Here is a 17,241-nt window from a genome sequence, read left to right as displayed (position 1 = left end):
GAAATTCTGTTTGGAAATCCAGGGAAACCTGGAATTATGGTTTTTCATCTCTGAAGAACACTGAGGTGTGGGTGGGGAAAGCAAAACCCTTGCCTTTAGGAGGTGGCTGAAACTAGGAAGAAGTCAATTTTAATTGAATCCTGGAGAAGAAAACTAAGTTTTCTTGTTGTAATACTGCCTTAGTCCTTGATTTTCATTTACCTATTTTGTTAATTAAGCAAAAGTTACTCTACTCACTTATTTCTTGGGTTTTGGAATCTCACTTCAATGGGTATTTTGATGCTAACCTGAAAAAAGTTCAAACCACTGCGAAAGACCAGAAATAACATACAAAATTATTTGCTACAGTTCTGACGAGCTAGTGTATAAAAATCATTAAGTGGTGACATTATATGCAAAAGTTTTGTTTTTTCCCCCAACATAATGTTCAAAGAAGACAAAGAAAATGAAATAAAACATATAGCCCGTGTCAGTACTCTAGTTTAGCGAGGTTAAAACCTATACTTTGAACATATGGATATAAACTTGTGAGGCTATCGTTTTTACAATTTATTCCCTTCTTGTTTTTTGTCTCCTGTCATTGCCCAGGTGTTGCTACTGCTATTTCTTTCTACATCGTAGCTCCTCTCTAGAGCACTGCTGACAAACTCAAAAATAGAAATAGATCCCTGATGCTGGATACTTAAAAACCTACAAATTGACGTTGTCTAGGCTGTATTTTATTTTTATTTACTTTGTTAAACATTTCCAAATTACAACCAGTTCTGAAGGGAAGGGGTCCCTTCTTTCCTTTCTTCTGGGTATCACATGTTTTTAGCCACAAAACTCCTGACACAGGCAAAGTTCCCCTTTGCCTCTTCGGATCCTTCTTCTGTTTTCACATTGACATCCTTTTGCTCCACCTCACCTTTTTTATTTTTTAAAAACTCTGACATTCTGTCTTAAAATCAATACTGTGTTCTAAGGCAGAAGAGCACGAAGGGCTAGTAAATGGCTTACCCACGGTCACACAACTAGGATGTGTCTGAAGCCACATTTGAACTCGGGCCACTGGCCTCAGTGAGCAATTAAATGCCAACTCTCATGGACCTTTGATAATCCTGGATTTCTCTACAGTATTTCAGAGTATATCAGTAACCACTGTCTCATGGACATTCTTTTCTCTCTGGATTTCTATCACACTGTTCTGAGATCTCTACCTACCTATCAGACCACTCCTTCTTAATCTTTTGGCTGGGTTACCCCCCACATCCTGCTCTCCAACAGGTGGATCCTAAGGTTTTGCCTTTAGTTCTCTTCTGTTCTCTCTCTACATTTTTTCACTTGGTGACCTTGCTGGCATATTTCATGCATATGCACACACACACATATATTATTATATAGTATATATATATATATTAGCTATTCCCCAACTACAATTCTTTAAAGCTGAGTTAATGGTGCTTGTGCATCATTTGGTGGTTTCCCCCCTCCTAATATATATATATATATACACACATATGGAATATCTCCAACAATCTTTGATAAGGAGAGGAGACAAGGAGGGAGGAAATAATCAGAAATTCACTTTTACCAGTGAATTTATCTTGTCACCTCATATAAGGCTGAATATGAAAGGAAAAATGAAACTTTAAGACATTTGTGTTTACATGGCAAGAAGTGAGTAGCTGCTCTGAGTTCAAATATGGAAAGTCATATCTTATCTTGCCTGCAAGGTCAAAGTCTACTGCAAATATTCAAAAATGCAGCAATATAGTCCCTTAAGGTGACAGGGTAACTGGCCTTCAGAAAATGACCAAGGACTGTGAAGAGAAAAACTGATGATCCAGGATGTTAAAATTCTTGCACATTCAGTAATCTATGCCTCTGGGTTTAAGCTAGGAGGGGGGAATGTTAGTGTTACCAAAAGAATCCTGGCTAGGTGTAGTCCAGAAAACATTAAAAGGGTTAGATTTGAATTGGGCTATCCATTATACATAAAAATAATACAGTAGCCCCTCACTAAATTGCGGCTCACTTATTACTTACTGCTTCACTATCATGGGTTAAAAAAAAAAATCTAATTCTGTATTGTGGAGTTTTCACTATATTGTGGGATTTTGTGGATGAATACTGTACTGTACACAATGGAAATGCAGTACGCCACTACCACTCGCACAAGTTTGCCAACATGAGATTATACACTATTAGCTGATGAAATGAAAGGTGAGCAACCACATCACTGTGTTCTGAATCCTGGGCACTGATTGGCTCAGTGAGTAGCATCGGTCTGTTTGCTCTACCTCTACTGCAAGGATTTTCACCTACCGCGGGGGTCTCTGGGATGTAACTCCCACAATAAGTGAGGGATCACTATATTACTATTCTCTGGTACTAGCAGGATGAATTCCCTGAATTCAGGAGGAAGGGAGGGAGAGAAGAAGGAAAGGAAGGAAGGAAGGAAGGAAAGGAGGGAGGAAAAAAGAAAGGGAGGGAGGGAGGGAAAGGAAAACTTGAGGAAATACAAAAAATTAACTGGTCCAAATGAAAATATAGCTTTTCACTCAGGGGAAGGGTGAAGTGGGGCATTAGCATTACACAAAGCTATATGCACACCATGGTGCCTGTTCAGAAATCTTTGACTTACGTCCTCTCTTTTTGGTGTAGATACACGTCAGGGCCAAGTATTCCCAAAGCATCTCCAGCAAGAAGTCCAGGTTCAGCTTCATCCCACAACTACAAAGATAAATCACACACATGTACCCATAGCCCCCCAAACCCAGTGACTGTGGGAGAAGTAAGTTCACTGTTGGGACTGATGCAAATGGAAAGAGGAAGATGTAAGACCTCCTCTGAGCTCCTAGTTTACTCACCAAGTCAAGTTGGGGAGAGAGGAGGGGAGGAATGAGAAAGGGGGGATGGGATGGCAAAATTAAGAAAAAGCAGTGGAGATTTCCATGACAGAATTAACAGCCCTTGAAAGAGTGGCCACCATATGGCATGAGGCTAGTTCCTGAGTGTGGAGGAGCCACTGCTAATATCCTAGAACAGTTTGTTTTAGATATAATTGTCCTGGGGATAGCCCGAGGGTGGCTCTCCTCTCAGGTAAACTGCATGAATATTAGAATAACTATCTCTCACCCCATCTCTCAGGGACTTTTGTTTATTTCCAAGATTATGTTTATGTTCGGAATGATTAAGGCTTCCAAGAAGTCTGACCTCTATGGAAAGGAGGCTTTCCTTTCTCTTTACGAAACATGCCACAAGAAATGGCTGCTGGGGGTTGGGTCATGATCTCTGGGGTCTTACCTAATGACGACACTGTTGGGCTTTCGTGCCAGGCGGTCAACTTCCTCCATTGAGATCTGATCAATTTTGTTATAAACCTGATTCCAAAAGGGAAAAGAGAAAGGAAAAGAGGGGTCTTTAGGAAAAACAAATCCATTTAAATATGAATAGTCCTTCATCCATTTCTGGCCAACTGCTTGTCTAACTTACCCAAATACTAGGGGAAAGGGAAGGGAATAGGCATTTTGTATAGCACTTACTGAACTTAGCATTTAAAAACAAACAACAACAACAACAACAACAACAACAAAAAACTCCATTTGATCTCTATAACAACCCCAGGAAGCAGATGCTCTCATCACCCCCCATTTTACAGAGGAGGACATTGAGGCAAACCAATTAAGTGACTTGCCCAGGGTCACACAGCTAGTATCTGGGGCTGGATTTGAACTCAGGTCTTCCAGACTCTGGGCTCAGGTTTCTATCCACTGTGTCACCTATCTGCCTCTAAGAGTAGTAGAGTGGAGAGCTAGGTGGTTCAATGGATTGGGTTCAAGTCTAGCCTCAGACAATTCCTAGCGGTGTGACCCTGGGCAAATCACTCAACCCCCACTGCCCACCCTTCACCGCTCTTCTGCCTTGGAACCGATATACAATATTGATCCTAAGACAGAAGGGGAGGGTTTAAAGAGACTTTGGCATCTTAGAATGCGAATGCACAGACCGCAGCCTGGTTTCAGACTTGAAAACAGTCATTTGTGTTATAACCAAACCAAACCAATGTGATGTAGGGTGTTTCAGTGAAAAGGGAAAAAGCGTTCCATGTCCTTGTCTTTTCCTAGGAGCCGTTTTTCCTTAGTGACTCAGAGACACAAAAGGCGTTCACTAAAGGCAACGGGATTCCATTGTCACCCTCTGCCCCCACCCGAAGGTCAGGTGCCACTTACATACAAGCAGGGCATGTACACTCGGTTGCCAACAATCACGTCAATAAACTCGTCTGGGGAACAGTCTTCTCGGAAGAGTACTTCAGCGTTGAAGATCTCTAATGTGGTTGAGGTTAAGGTCAATGAATGTGCTTTTCTGATGAAGGAACCAGGGGCCTCGCGTGAAAATCAAAGAGTCTTGGGGTTGGAAAAGCCCTCAGAAGTCATTTAGGCAGGCAACTAGGTGGCTCAGCGGACAGTCGGGCCGAGAGAGAGGAGGCCCTGTGGTCAGGTCTGGCCTCAGACACATCCCACCGAGGTGATCTTGGGCACGTCACTGGACCGCCACTGCCAAGTTTGATACGTAAATATATACAATGCTCCTCTACCTCGGAACCCAAACCCACTGCTGACTCTAAGATGCAGAGTGTTATAACATTTCCTTCTGCTCCCCGCGGGCTCCCGTGCCTCCGGGGGCAGGGAGGTCAAGGTGTGGGTAGAGAGCTCTGACGGCCACGGTTTTCTAGCTTATGCCCCGAAGTGTGGCTCCCTGTCACAGTCCTACCCACGCCTTCCCTGAAAAGAGGATAAACCGACTGTCTTTCTGGCCTCCCGCAAGCCCCAAGACTTCTGGGCCAAGCTGTCACCGGGGCCTCAACCCCAGGGAGTCTGCCCTACCAGCAAGGGGCAGTTTGGCCGACAGAACGGGCTTTCCAATAGTGGCGGGCGTCCGTGCCGCGCCCCGGATGTCCACTCCTACCTCCGGGCCCCACGAGTCCCTTCGAGGGCGGCCTTCCTCCCCGGTCAGAGCAGCCGCTGTTTAGGGGGCCTCCGCGGCTACGTCCCTTGAGGAAAGGATACTGTACTCGTGCAGGATGAGCTGCACCAACTTTTCGGAACACTGGCTCAGGGTGACGGTGGAGTTGAAGGAGATGCCGCCCCCTTTCTTTGGCTGGGGGGTGAACAGGAGAGACAAAGGACGCCGTGAGACAGTTTCTACCCGCCTTCATCTGAGCAACCAAGCCCCGACGCCGCCCAGAATCCTCACCTTGAAGTAGATGTTGGGCTTGTGCTTGTTGAGCCGGATCCCCACAGATTCCAGTTCCTTTTCCAACAGGGACCTGTACGGAAGAGCAATGACAGCGCCTTGAGAGGAGGGGAGGGGAGGGGAGCCTACCAGCCCCCAGCTCTGCGCCTTCCCACGTTACGGAGCGCACAGCGCCAGCGACTACGCAAGCTGTCACGTCTGAAGCAACTCCAACTCTCGGGAGGCTGCGTGGCAGACAGGTCCAGAAGAGTAGGGAGAATAAATCCCAACCAATGCAGGGTGTGCTTGGCACAGAGGCCTGCTCCACTCACATACCAGCACTATCCAACCCCTTACTTAGTGGAGGATAAAACTCAGATAAAAGCTCTATCTTCCTTTTCCAAAGGAACTCAGAACGGGTCTTTGGCAGTTACAAGCCAGAAAACAGGCCAAATTAGTGGCTGTGGGTGAAGGTGGAACCCTTTGCCCACACACGCGACCTCACAAGGGAACACCCGTAGCCCGGAGGGGCAGGGAATCGATGGGACTGTTCCCGGAGGCCGGGTTTCTGCCAGCCTTCAGGCAGCAGCTTGGCAAGGCTGGCCCCTCTACCCAGGGTGAGTGAAGGCCCCGGTAGAGAAGTCAGCTAGAGTTCCCTTTCCAAGCTCCGTGGCCAGGGCCGACGACAGCCCTCGCCAACCCTTCCTTCTGCTCTCCTGCTGTAAACCACTCCTGACTCCCGAGGGCTTAACACCGAGGCACAGGTGGGCAGGAACTTAAATAAGCCGACTCCCTCTCCAGGGCAACGATGGCCGAACCCAGTCTGCGTGGAAGGACGACTTGCCAGGCGAAAGCTGAGAGCTTTCTTCCCTACTGACCCAGAGTCTAAGGTTCCAGCCCTTCGGAGAAGGCTGCGGGGGCCAGACTTTCTTTAGGGGCCTCAACTGCACAGCTGCTAGTAGAAGTCAGAACGACTCAGCAGATATCTAGGCCCAGGCAAACAGCAGCCAACTTGGTGCCAAGCCGTTGGGGCATCACAACAGCACTTGTTCCAGCCGGAAATGTCGGGCCCAACCTTGTCCCACTCCCTCCCTCTCTACTGACCTCTGCACTTCTCCCTTGGTGGCATCCAGCATCATGATGACCACATCGGCTGTCCTAGCCACAGCAATCACCTGTCGGCCCCTGCCTTTCCCTGGGAGAAGCAGAATATGGAATTAGGTACATCCCTCTTCCTAGAGAAGGATGTTAGAGATTATCCAGCAATCTGGTCCCCTTCGTCACCTACATTAGGGGATTCCCGAAGCACCATATTGACTCAAAACCACAAATACATTATGGAGCATTGCATTTTTGTTCATTTGTCTCTCCTCTCTCTCCCCCTCTGTCTCTCTCTCTCTCTCCCTCTGTCTCTCTCTCCCTCTGTCTCTCTCTGTCTCTGTCTCTCTCTCCCTCTGTCTCTCTCTCCCTCTGTCTCTCTCTCCCTCTGTCTCTCCCTCTGTCTCTGTCTCCTCTCCCTCTGTCTCTGTCTCTCTCTCCCTCTGTCTCTCTCTGTCTCTGTCTCTCTCTCCCTCTGTCTCTCCCTCTGTCTCTGTCTCTCTCTCCCTCTGTCTCTCTCTCTCTCTCTCTCTCTCTCTCTCTCTCTCTCTCTCTCTCTCTCCCTCTGTCTCTGTCTCTCTCCCTCTGTCTCTGTCTCTCTCTCCCTCTGTCTCTGTCTCTCTCCTCTCTCTCTCCCTCTCTCTCTCTGTCTCTCTCCCTCTCCCCCCCTCCCTCTTCCCCCCTTCCTCTCTCTCTCTCTCCCTCCCTCCCTCTCTCTCCCCTCTCTCTCTCTCCCTCTGTCTCTCTCTGTCTCTCTCTCCCTCTGTCTCTCTGTCTCTCTCTCTGTCTCTCCCCCCCCTCTGTCTCTCTCTCTCTCTCCCTCTCTCTCCCTCCCTCCTTCCCTCTCTCTTTTTATATTAGATAGATAGATAGATATAGACATAGATAGATAAAATCCTCACCTCCTATCTTAGAATCAACACTAAGTTTTTGGCAGAGGAACAGTAAGGGCTAGACAATGAAGGCTATAAGTGACTTTCCCTGGGTCATACAGCTAGGAAGTGTCTGAGGCCAGATTTGAACCCTCCGGTTGAGCCACCTCGCTGCTCCCCATCCCCCCAATTGTATTTTAATCTGGCTTGCTCCACACACAGAAGTTTTGTAGGCTGGAGGCAAGTTTGCTGCCTTTGATCTACACAATTGTTCTAGGGACATATTTAGAGTATCTCAGAGTTGAAGAGACTTTAAGAGGTGTGTGGAGGCTCACTAACAATAACTATTGGGAAAAGAGTTTTTCATCAAGACATCAAAAATTAAAGACTGGGGGCATCTAAGTGGTTCAGTGGATTGAGAGTCAGGCCCAGAGACAGGAGATCCTGAGTTCAAATCTGACCTTGGACACTTCCTAGCTGTGTGACCCTGGGCAAGTCAATTAAGTCATTTAACCCCATTGCCTAGTCCTTACCACTCTTCTGCCTTAGAAACAATACAAAGTACTTATTCGAAGATGGAAGGTAAGGATTAAAAAAAAAAAATTAGAAGCTGTAGGTAGATCTCTTTATGTCTCAGGAAGTGGAGGATACAAGAGGAAGAGAGATACCTTGGCCGCTCTGGAAGCCGGAGTTTAGTGATAGCTTGAAAAGACCATGGATTATATTTCTTTTTAAATTAATTTTATTTATCCTGTTAAATATTTCCTAATTACGTGTAAAATTTTTTTAAACAATCATTTATTAAAAATTCGAATTACAAATTTCCTTCCTCCTTGAGAAGACAAGCAATTTGAAATCAACTACACACATGTGTGAACCATGGACTAATCTCTAATTGAATCTCTACCAAAAGGAATGCTCAGATAGCTTACACTTATAATTGCTGTTCTGATAAATTTACAGGTATTTCCTGACACAGAAGTAAATCTCTGCTAAAAACATTTCCTGGGGATTTGAGGAAAAAAATGGGAACACAATACATTAAGTCGAGCCTTTAGCCATCTCTCCAAGCTAATCGTAATAGCTGCAAGAACATGTTAATCTACAGTATATCTACAGTTTTATTTTGGGGTTTTGGCTTTGTATGAGTGTGCTCTTACAACAATGGCCAATTTGGGGAAGTGTGTTTTGCACGAATTAATATATGTATGGGCCCAGCTCAAGTTGATCACCATCCTTGAATGGGGGAGGTAGAGTGACAGCTCGAATCTTATCATTTTGGAAAGCATATGTTGAAAATTATTACATGTAATTTGGGAAATAAAATATCTTTAAATAAAAAATTTTAAACCATGTTATTGTAGAACGAAAGCCTGACAAAGAGGCTTAGTCTTTGATTACAATTCTAATAAAGGACTATTCTCTGAGCTCTACCACTATTATCAGGTCCATATTTCCTTACCTCTACTAAGGAATTTCCAACATCTCTGACCTGAATCATGATGACTACCCAACTTTGGCCAGCGGTATAAATGAAAAGACAGAGGTACTTCATGGCAAGCTCATCAACCCCCAACCCAACCAGCCCTCAAGCCACTGTGAGGTAGAGCTTGGCTCGGGCACCTCTACTCCAATCTCTGCCTCTACCAAGGTTCTGCGTCAGTGATGATGAATAAAAACTAAATCAATTTTCCTACCTTGAGCAGCACCTTCAATGATTCCAGGAAGATCTAAGAGCTGAATATTGGCTCCTTTGTACTAGAGCAGAGGAATGAAAGAGAAGAGCTATGCGATGATGCTCTGCTGAATAGGACCTAACAACTCTACGTTTTTAAGCTAGTATAGCCCACCCTATCAATCCCAACCCATCTTTGAAAAGCTAGCCCAGTACTGGCATAAAAAGAAAAGAGTTTCAAAACCTTCGATTTGGGACAGGAGCTACCTTGTACCATTTTACACCGATCTAAGGATCATCACATCTTTTTACAATCAGGTCATCAAGAGAGTTTCAAGACAATATAATAATAATAACAGCTAACATTTGCATAGCACCTACTATGTGCCTGGCACTGTGCTCACTGTATATCTTTCTTTTTTTATTTTTTAATCCTTACTTTCTGTCTAAAAATTCATACTAAGCATTGATTCCAAGGCAGAAGGATGGTAAGCAACGGGGATCAAGTGACCACCCAGGATCACACAGCTAGGATGTGTCTGAGGCCAGATCTGAACCTAAGACCTCCCATCTCCAGGTTCAGCTTTCTATCCACCGAGCCACCCAGCTGCCTTCTATATCTTTTGAAATAAACAAATGATCTGGTTTTAAAACAGATCACAATATAGGCTGAAGATCTAAAGCATCATTAATTTTTTTTGATGAAATCATCCTTTTTACTGGGTCTAATTAGTGAGCTGAGATCTACAGGAGATGTTTGGAAGAGTGTTCTTACTGCTCTCACTAGAGCAAAATTAGAGTTCCTAGAAGCAGTGAGGAGAAGTGGTCTTTTGAAGCTGGTTAGTCTAAAGTTCTAATCCAGCATTCCTATAGACCAGTGATGGTGAACCCATGGCACAGGTGCCAAAGATACCACACAGAGTGCTCTCTATGGGCACTTGGCCACCCAGAATTCATTACTAAAAAGGCAGAGGGACTTAGACAGAACTGCTCCCCTCCCTCTCTTCACCTGTGCTGAGGACATTTCTCATATGACCTGCCTCTTTGCCCAGCAGCCCAATGGAAGCACTTCCTTCCTCCCCTATGTGGGATAAGGGGGGCCAGCATGTGGTCTGTGGGTGGGGAGTGGGGTAGGGATGGGGCCTGGCACTCTGTCTCTAAAAGGTTCACCATCACTGTTATAGACTATGGAAACTGTCAACAATTTTGTAAGGACTCAAAACTATAAGGCAAGGCAACTTTAGGGCAACTAAGTTAGTCTTAACAAAGCCTTAACAAAAGTTCAAATGCCAGACATGCAAACATGTACCTACATACTTGCATTCCCTACTCTACCCCCCTTATAATTCAGTTAAATCAAACTTACTTCAATAACACCTGGGATACATGTCAGAGTGGTGAATTCATAGGATGCGGCTTCACTGGCAGTAGATGTCATTAAGCTCAGGAAGGTAGACTGAAAAATGAAACCATCCAGTCAGGAGGTAAGATTCCAAACTGCCACACTTCCAACCCCTCTAGCTTTATTGGCCAGCAGTCTCAAAGTAAAAAAAGCTCTGCTACAAAGTAGACTGGACAGAGAAGGAGGATGAGGAAGGGACAAACAGAAAGGGAAGGATAGGAGAAAAGTAAAATGCTATAATTTTATTCATTTGACCCTGAGTGATAACCCACCCAAGTGAAATTCACCATCACATTTTCTGACTTTTTAAGAGAAGAAAAGTGATCAGGTGGAAGTCAAATATCTACACAACAATTTCCCTTTCCTCCCTCCCCACCATCCCTGTTTTAAAAATAATTCCATAGTCATCACTGAAGGTAAAGCTGGGCACACTAGTGCATAGTTGATGGAGCTTTAAGTTAATTGATCTAACCAGTCTGGAAAGCAATTCAGAATTATGCTAAGAAAGGGCCTAAAATGGCCATACTTTTTGACCCCAAAATTCCACACTTAGGAATATATCCCAAGGAGAACAATGATATACAACTCATAAATACTAAAATATTTAAAGCAGTACTTTTAGTAGTAGCAAATGACTGAAAACAAAATAGATAACCATCAATTGGAGAATGGCTAAAGAAGCTGATGAACATGTAGTAATGATGTAATGTTACTTTGCTGGAAGGAAACAGAGAAACATGGGAAGAGATACTAAATGACATAAATTGAAGTAAGCATTGTCCAACAACAATATAAATGAAAATAAAAACAACAAAATAAAACGGAATGCTGGGAAATTTAAAGACAAAGAATGGCCCCAAAGAAGAGATACAAAACAGTACCTCTTCACCTTTTTGCAGTGGTTGGGAGGTCCTGGGTTCAAATTTGACCATAGACACTTCCTAGCTGCATGACCCTGGGCAAGTTACTGAACTCCCATTGTCTAAATCTTACTAGTCTTCTGCCTTGAAACCAATACACAATATTGATTCTAAGACAGAAGGTAATATTTAAAAAAAAAAGTACATGCAATGGACTGACCTTGGTGAGAAGGGTCTAAATTAGGGTGGTGGCCAGATGAGTTGAGAAAATAGGGCAAGTTCAAGAGATTGTAGAATTAGAACTGACAAGACTCCCCTTCTGCATTTTTCCAAATTTCATTTCCTTTAAACATGAAGTGTTTTGTGATCTTCTAGCACCCTCCCTCCCCAAATGATCCCATATTTTATTTTGCATCCACTTATAAATGGACATACGTCTCCCTCTTCTATAGAATGTAGGCTCTTTTTTCATCTTCGTATTTCCAGAACTCCTGCACACATCACAGGCATTTAATAAACACTTGCTTGATTGATTTTATTCAGCTACTAAGTGGCCGTATGAAATGAGGGAGAGGTAGGGGTCAAAGACAAGTCAGAAGTTTCAGAATTGAGTGATTGGGAAGAAGGTGATGTTCTCAACAAAACAGAAATACAAGGGAGGGATTTTGAGATCCAAGATTTTGAGAGGAATATAGTAATATAATGAGTTAGAAATGCCCGATAGATTTGATGCCACATTGAAAGGGGTTGAAGAGTGAGACTAGAGAGGAAATGGCAATGCACTCAAAGATCTTTCAATCACACATTTCCTTGCTATTAGGCTAAAAAACCCCCAAAGAATGACATTCTAAGGGAGGTCACTGATTCTGGAGTTGTCAGGCTCACATAATCAGACAATAATATATATTGAATAGTTTATTTGCCTCCCTAAAGGGCAGTACGCTGAAGACCAGCTATAGGATTCTAGGAATCTACAACATGGATCATGGACACAAATATAATTAAGTTTTTTTTAAAACACTTACCTTGCATCTTAAAATCGATACTGTGTTCCAAGACAGAATGATGGTAAGGAATAGGCAATGGGGGCTAAGTGACATCGCTCAGCATCATACAGCTAGGACATGGCTGAGGCCACTTTTGAAGCCAGGCCTTCCTATTTCTAAGGCTGGCTCTCAATCCACTGAGCCACCTTGCTGGAGGCTTATAGGGTCTTAAAGCGTCTTAAAGCTAAGGGCAGGTGAGGAGGTATTCCAGGCATGAGGACAGAGAGTATAAAGGCAAGAAATAGAGCACCATGGGAAATGGGAAATGGAGATGCCAGATGAGAGAGAGAGCAAGAGAGCCAATCTGGTTGGACTAGAGTACAGGGAAGGGAAAATGTCGTTTCTTAGGTAAGGAAAGGTAGTATTGGAGAGAGTGGGGACTGGAGGCAGGGTGACCCATGAGGATGCTATTTCACAACAGTCCTGGCAAGACAAGGGGAGAGTCTAAGAATTTCAATCACTGACCTTACCCACAGAAGGAAAGCCAATCAGAGCCACTCGGGCATCCCCAGATTTCATCACGTCGAAGCCTTCTCCTTTGGTAGAGGCAGATTTGGAGGGTTCCAAGAGCTGGGCTCTGTACTTGGCAAGCTTTGCTTTCAGCAAACCAAGATGGTACTCAGTAGCTAAATATCACAAAACCAGACACCAAAGATCAAAGTCCAGGTAATCAAAAGACATGCAGGTAAGACATAAGTGAATGCTGTGAAACTGCCCGAGAATATTTAAGCTGAACAGAAACGATGGCCCAAGCATCTAAAATGTCACGGAGAGTCACCACGGAGTGTCTTTTTTGTTACATCCAACAAAACTAGGAAGGAAACGAACAAACCCAACTGACAACTACATTTTATTTTACTCCAACTGCAGCCCCAGATCAGCTGGGCTTCCCACTGCCAGAGTTAATAACTGTTTCAAGTGTTCTTTCCTTGCAGCAATAACTATTTTATTCCTATGCCAAAGGAACCTTCTTCTCCTTGCATCCTAGACTAAACTGCTCTCACAGAGGAATGCACAATAACTGGGACTTCAGATAGGCAGTACACTGGGCCAATAATGAAGGCAAAGCTCATCTTCAGTAGCTCCCATGTCCCACGACAGGACATCTAGACTCCTCTACCTGCTCTGCAGGGTCCGGAACCTTAGTCACCAAAGGTCCCGGGTATGGTCCTTTGCGTCTCAGTCTACACAGGACGAGAGAAGGAGAACCATTCTGCCAAATTCATTCCTGCTTCTTCGTTCTCTCTTCTGCACTTCTGGGTTCCTTTCAGTGTCGCCTCCTCCAGGCAACCTTCCTGACTAGTAGCTCTCTTCAGTCTATCTTGCCCTTAGGAACTACACACCTGGATGCTGCCCTTAGCCTCCCCGGTGCTTCGGTGGGTTTTTGTGGTGGTCTACCCAAGCTAAACTCCTCCAGGGTGGGGAACAAAGCATATACTTCATTGCTTCTCCCTCTTGTGGCAGCCCTCCAGTAGATGTGTGCTAGGATTCACTGGCACCGAAGTGGGCTAATACACGGATGTTGACCTTTCAGCCATCATCCAGCCTTTCTTTCCCTCCCTCTCCTCTTTCTCTCTCCCTTCCTCATTCTCTTTCCCTCCCTCCCCCACCTCCTTCTCCCTCTCCCCCCACCCCCTTTTTTTTCTCTCTCTCCCCGCTCCCACCCCCAAGACTAGGGGAAAAGTGATTTGCCCAAGGTCACAAGAATGTAAGATTCCGCCCTAGCACACACTTTGGACGTCATCTGGTTCAAATCCCCCATTTTACAGAGGAGGAAACTGAGGCCCAGAGAGAAAATACCTGCCAACGGTCATGACGATGATAAAAGGCAAAGCCGAGATCTGATCTCAAGTCCCCAGACTAAAAATCCGGTCCTCTTTCCCACCTGACCACACAGTAAACAGCTTGATCAAAATTTGAATTCAGGTCCTCGGGTTGTCCATCATCCTGCGCTCTTTTCCCACCTTTCCAATGAGGCAACTCCAAATTCAAGAAAGAATCTGGGGCGTCGGGGCCGAAGCCCCGACCTTAGTCACCTCCGCTGGCCCCGCTTCTCCCGCACCGTCCCGCCCATTGCACAGATGGAGAAACCGAGTCGGGTGGGCAGTCACGAGCCCGCATCCCGGGAACGGGAGCGTCCCATAATCCCCAGGCCCGGCACTCACCCTTGTTCTTCTGAGTACGGGCGATCTCCTTCTCGATCTCCGAGATCTTCTCCAGGATGCCCATGGCGGCGGCGGCGGCGGCGGCGGCGGCGGCAGTAGCAGCGGCGGTAGCGACAGCGGGGAAGACGACAGCGGAGGAAAAGCTGTAAGTGAAGGCCGGATGCCGGCGACCGGAAGCCGACACCGAAGAGCTCCCCCCACAGCCCGCCCTCGCCTCACGAAGCCGCCGCTTCGCCGGGTGCTCCTCGCATCAGTGCTCGAGCGGCCGACGCACAGCGGCACCCCCTGCACGCCGAGTTCCGCAGTCCGGGGTGGTCCGCCGGTTGTGCTTTCCTGGGAGTTAGGGGAGCTCTGCGGAAGCGCGCCAGCACCGACGCCTTCCCGCGGCTTCCTGGCTGGGTTCCCCTCCCCAACTTTCCTTAAGGACAACCCTGACCTCCAAAGCAAGATCCTCCGACCCTCTGAGACCCGGAGAGGGCATGTGCAAAGGGCTCGCGGTGTGCATCTTGGAGCCAGCACTGGATCGAGGCTCGAGCCTAGGCAGCTACGTAGAGCGGCACCTAAAGCAATGATCTTGGAGTCAGGAAGCCCCGAGTTCGAAATCTGCTCGAGTCGCTTTTCTCTGATCCTCGGACATCTTGGTGGTACAACGGAGAGAAAGCTCTCAAGTTGTCAGGAACTCGGAATCCCACAAAGTCTCTTAGCTGTGTGACCCTGGACTAGTCACTAAAACCTTCCTGTTTCCCCACCTTTAAAAATGGGCATAATATGCCACAAGGGTTGTGAGAATGAAATGAGACGTTAAAAGGGTTTACAAACTTTAACTTGTTAAAGTCTTGCCTACCTATTCATGACCCCAATTGAGGTTTTCTTGGCAGATACTGGAGACGTTTGCCATTTCCTTCTCCAGCTCATTTGACAGATAAAGGAAACTAAGGCAAGCAGGTTTAAATGGCTTGGCCAGGGTCACACAGCTAGTATGGGTCTGAGGCAGGATTTGAACTTGACTCCAGGCCTGGCACTAAACCGCATTAGCTACCCTTACAAACCTTAAAGTACTGTCTAAAACGTAGGTCGTTGGCATTTTCCTTATTTCATCATTTCTTCCTCAGTAAAACTATTTGAAACTGACCCCACAATATTATAATCTTATAACTAGGATGCATACAGGCTAGGTGAGAGGTAATGGCGGTGGGGGAAGTCACTAATGGAGGGGGGCAGGAAAGGGAACTTCCTGTAGAAATAGGGATTTAAGTCAGGGAAGTTAAGATGTGGGAGGCAGCTAGGTGGCTCAATGGATAGAGACAGGCGTGGAGAGGAGGTCCTGGGCTCGCAGTTGACCGTAGATACTGCCTAGCTGTGCCACGCTGGGCACGTCACTGTGTCATTCTGACACGACAGAGGATAAGGGTTAATGAAGAGGTGGGAGTCTAGGAGGGCGGCCAGAGCACGGGCAGATGGAGTATCCTCTACTGGAAAGTAAGCCAGGGCTTAGATCCTAGATCTCCAGCTGCTTACATCTCCCTGCGCTTAGTTCCTTCATGGCAGGAGGAGGTGAACCTCCAGGCGCCTTGCCAAGAAAACCCCGAGGCCAGTACGGGGTGCTGTGGTCCGTGGTCACACCTTAGAGGAAGAGCAAAATGCCAAAGAAACTCTGGACATGGCTTTCTCCAGCCCTAGGCCAGGCCTCGGAGAGAGGCATAGAACATAGAACATCGGGACTGAAAAAGGCCCGAAGGCCCCTCATTCCAACTTCTCCTTAACAGGGCCGGAGGAACCAAATGAATGCATTAGGGCAACAGAGTGGCTCAGGGGAAAGAGCCAGGTCTGAAGACAGGAGGTCCTGGATTCAAGTCTGGCTTCAGACACTCCCTCGCTGTGTGAGCCTGGGCAAGTCACTCAATCCCCACTGCCTGGCCCCTGCCACTCTTCTGCCTTGGAGCGGATACTTCATAGTGATTCTTAGATAGAAAGTGTTTTAATTCACTTCTCAGAAGTCACACAGCTAGTCAAGGTCCTATCTGAGCACATCTCCTGACTTCTAATTCCTTGCTTCCCCAGAATATGTCAAGCGTCCTACAGATTAAAATCTGGCCCCAAACCACACTCCCTTGGCAGGAGCCACAAGGAACCTGGAGGGATGCCCCAGAGTGGGCTTCAAAGAGGTGGCACTTAAGAAGGAATTCTGATAGAACTGGCACCAAAGCCAGATGTGCTCATCCTCGTCGTCCACATCTGTACTGCTCTTCAAATGAACAAGTGACACAAAGTTCTGGAAAGGGTCTTGCCGGACTTCCTAATTACCCAGGCAGCACAGAATTAGCAGAAAGAGCCCATCTTGGAGCAAGAGAAGCAGCTTTCCAAATAGTTTTGCAGCTTAGCGGGGGGACTTTGGGGATCCCAAGATGCACGGCATCAGGAACACAGAGATGAATGCCTCAGTTCCCGTCCTCAAGGGCTGTTTCAATAGGAGGGGCAGAGAAGGATTTGGACAAAGAATTGGGTTTCCGGGAAGGCTTCATGAAAGAGAATGAAGAGAAGTCCAGGGACAGGAAGGGATGGGGATAGGGGACTGCTTGAGTTTAGGGACGCAGGAAAACAAAATGAAATCTGGAGTGATTAGTTCAGCCTGCTGGGAATGTAGGATGTATAAAAAAGTAATATGAAACTGCTGAAAAGGCAGGCTAGAACTAGACTGAGGTGGACATTACGTGCTAGGAATTTATATTTTATCCTATCCGATTTTGAACAGGGGAATGACATGGCCTACACGTGTATCAGACAGATGGTTCTGACGGCTGAAATGGATAGAGGGAGGAGCCTCGCGGTGACAAAACAACTTTTGCGTCTATTATACTAGGCAAAGCAAAGGTATTGATTAAGGTGGCAGCCACCACGTGAGC

At 46.2% G+C, this 17,241-nt stretch overlaps 1 protein-coding gene across 1 annotated transcript in view; it reads right to left on the bottom strand.

Annotated features, from left to right (window-relative positions):
• Positions 1-14,903, bottom strand: part of DRG2 (developmentally regulated GTP binding protein 2) — a 20,184-nt gene extending 5,281 nt beyond the window's left edge. The window contains exons 1-10 of the mRNA XM_001364408.3: positions 14,339-14,903; positions 12,639-12,799; positions 10,232-10,321; positions 8,888-8,948; positions 6,325-6,415; positions 5,242-5,314; positions 5,055-5,145; positions 4,215-4,312; positions 3,289-3,365; positions 2,627-2,715 (exon numbers count right to left, since the gene is read on the bottom strand). Of these exons, the coding sequence (XP_001364445.1) occupies positions 2,627-2,715; positions 3,289-3,365; positions 4,215-4,312; positions 5,055-5,145; positions 5,242-5,314; positions 6,325-6,415; positions 8,888-8,948; positions 10,232-10,321; positions 12,639-12,799; positions 14,339-14,402 (895 nt within the window). The 5' untranslated portion in view covers positions 14,403-14,903. The remainder of the gene's footprint in view (positions 1-2,626; positions 2,716-3,288; positions 3,366-4,214; positions 4,313-5,054; positions 5,146-5,241; positions 5,315-6,324; positions 6,416-8,887; positions 8,949-10,231; positions 10,322-12,638; positions 12,800-14,338) is intronic.
• Between the last annotated feature and the right edge of the window lie 2,338 nt (positions 14,904-17,241).

Source organism: Monodelphis domestica, chromosome 7 (genome assembly GCF_027887165.1).
Source record: "Monodelphis domestica isolate mMonDom1 chromosome 7, mMonDom1.pri, whole genome shotgun sequence".
NCBI lineage: Eukaryota > Metazoa > Chordata > Mammalia > Didelphimorphia > Didelphidae > Monodelphis > Monodelphis domestica.
This window is presented reverse-complemented; position numbering and strand designations above follow the sequence as displayed.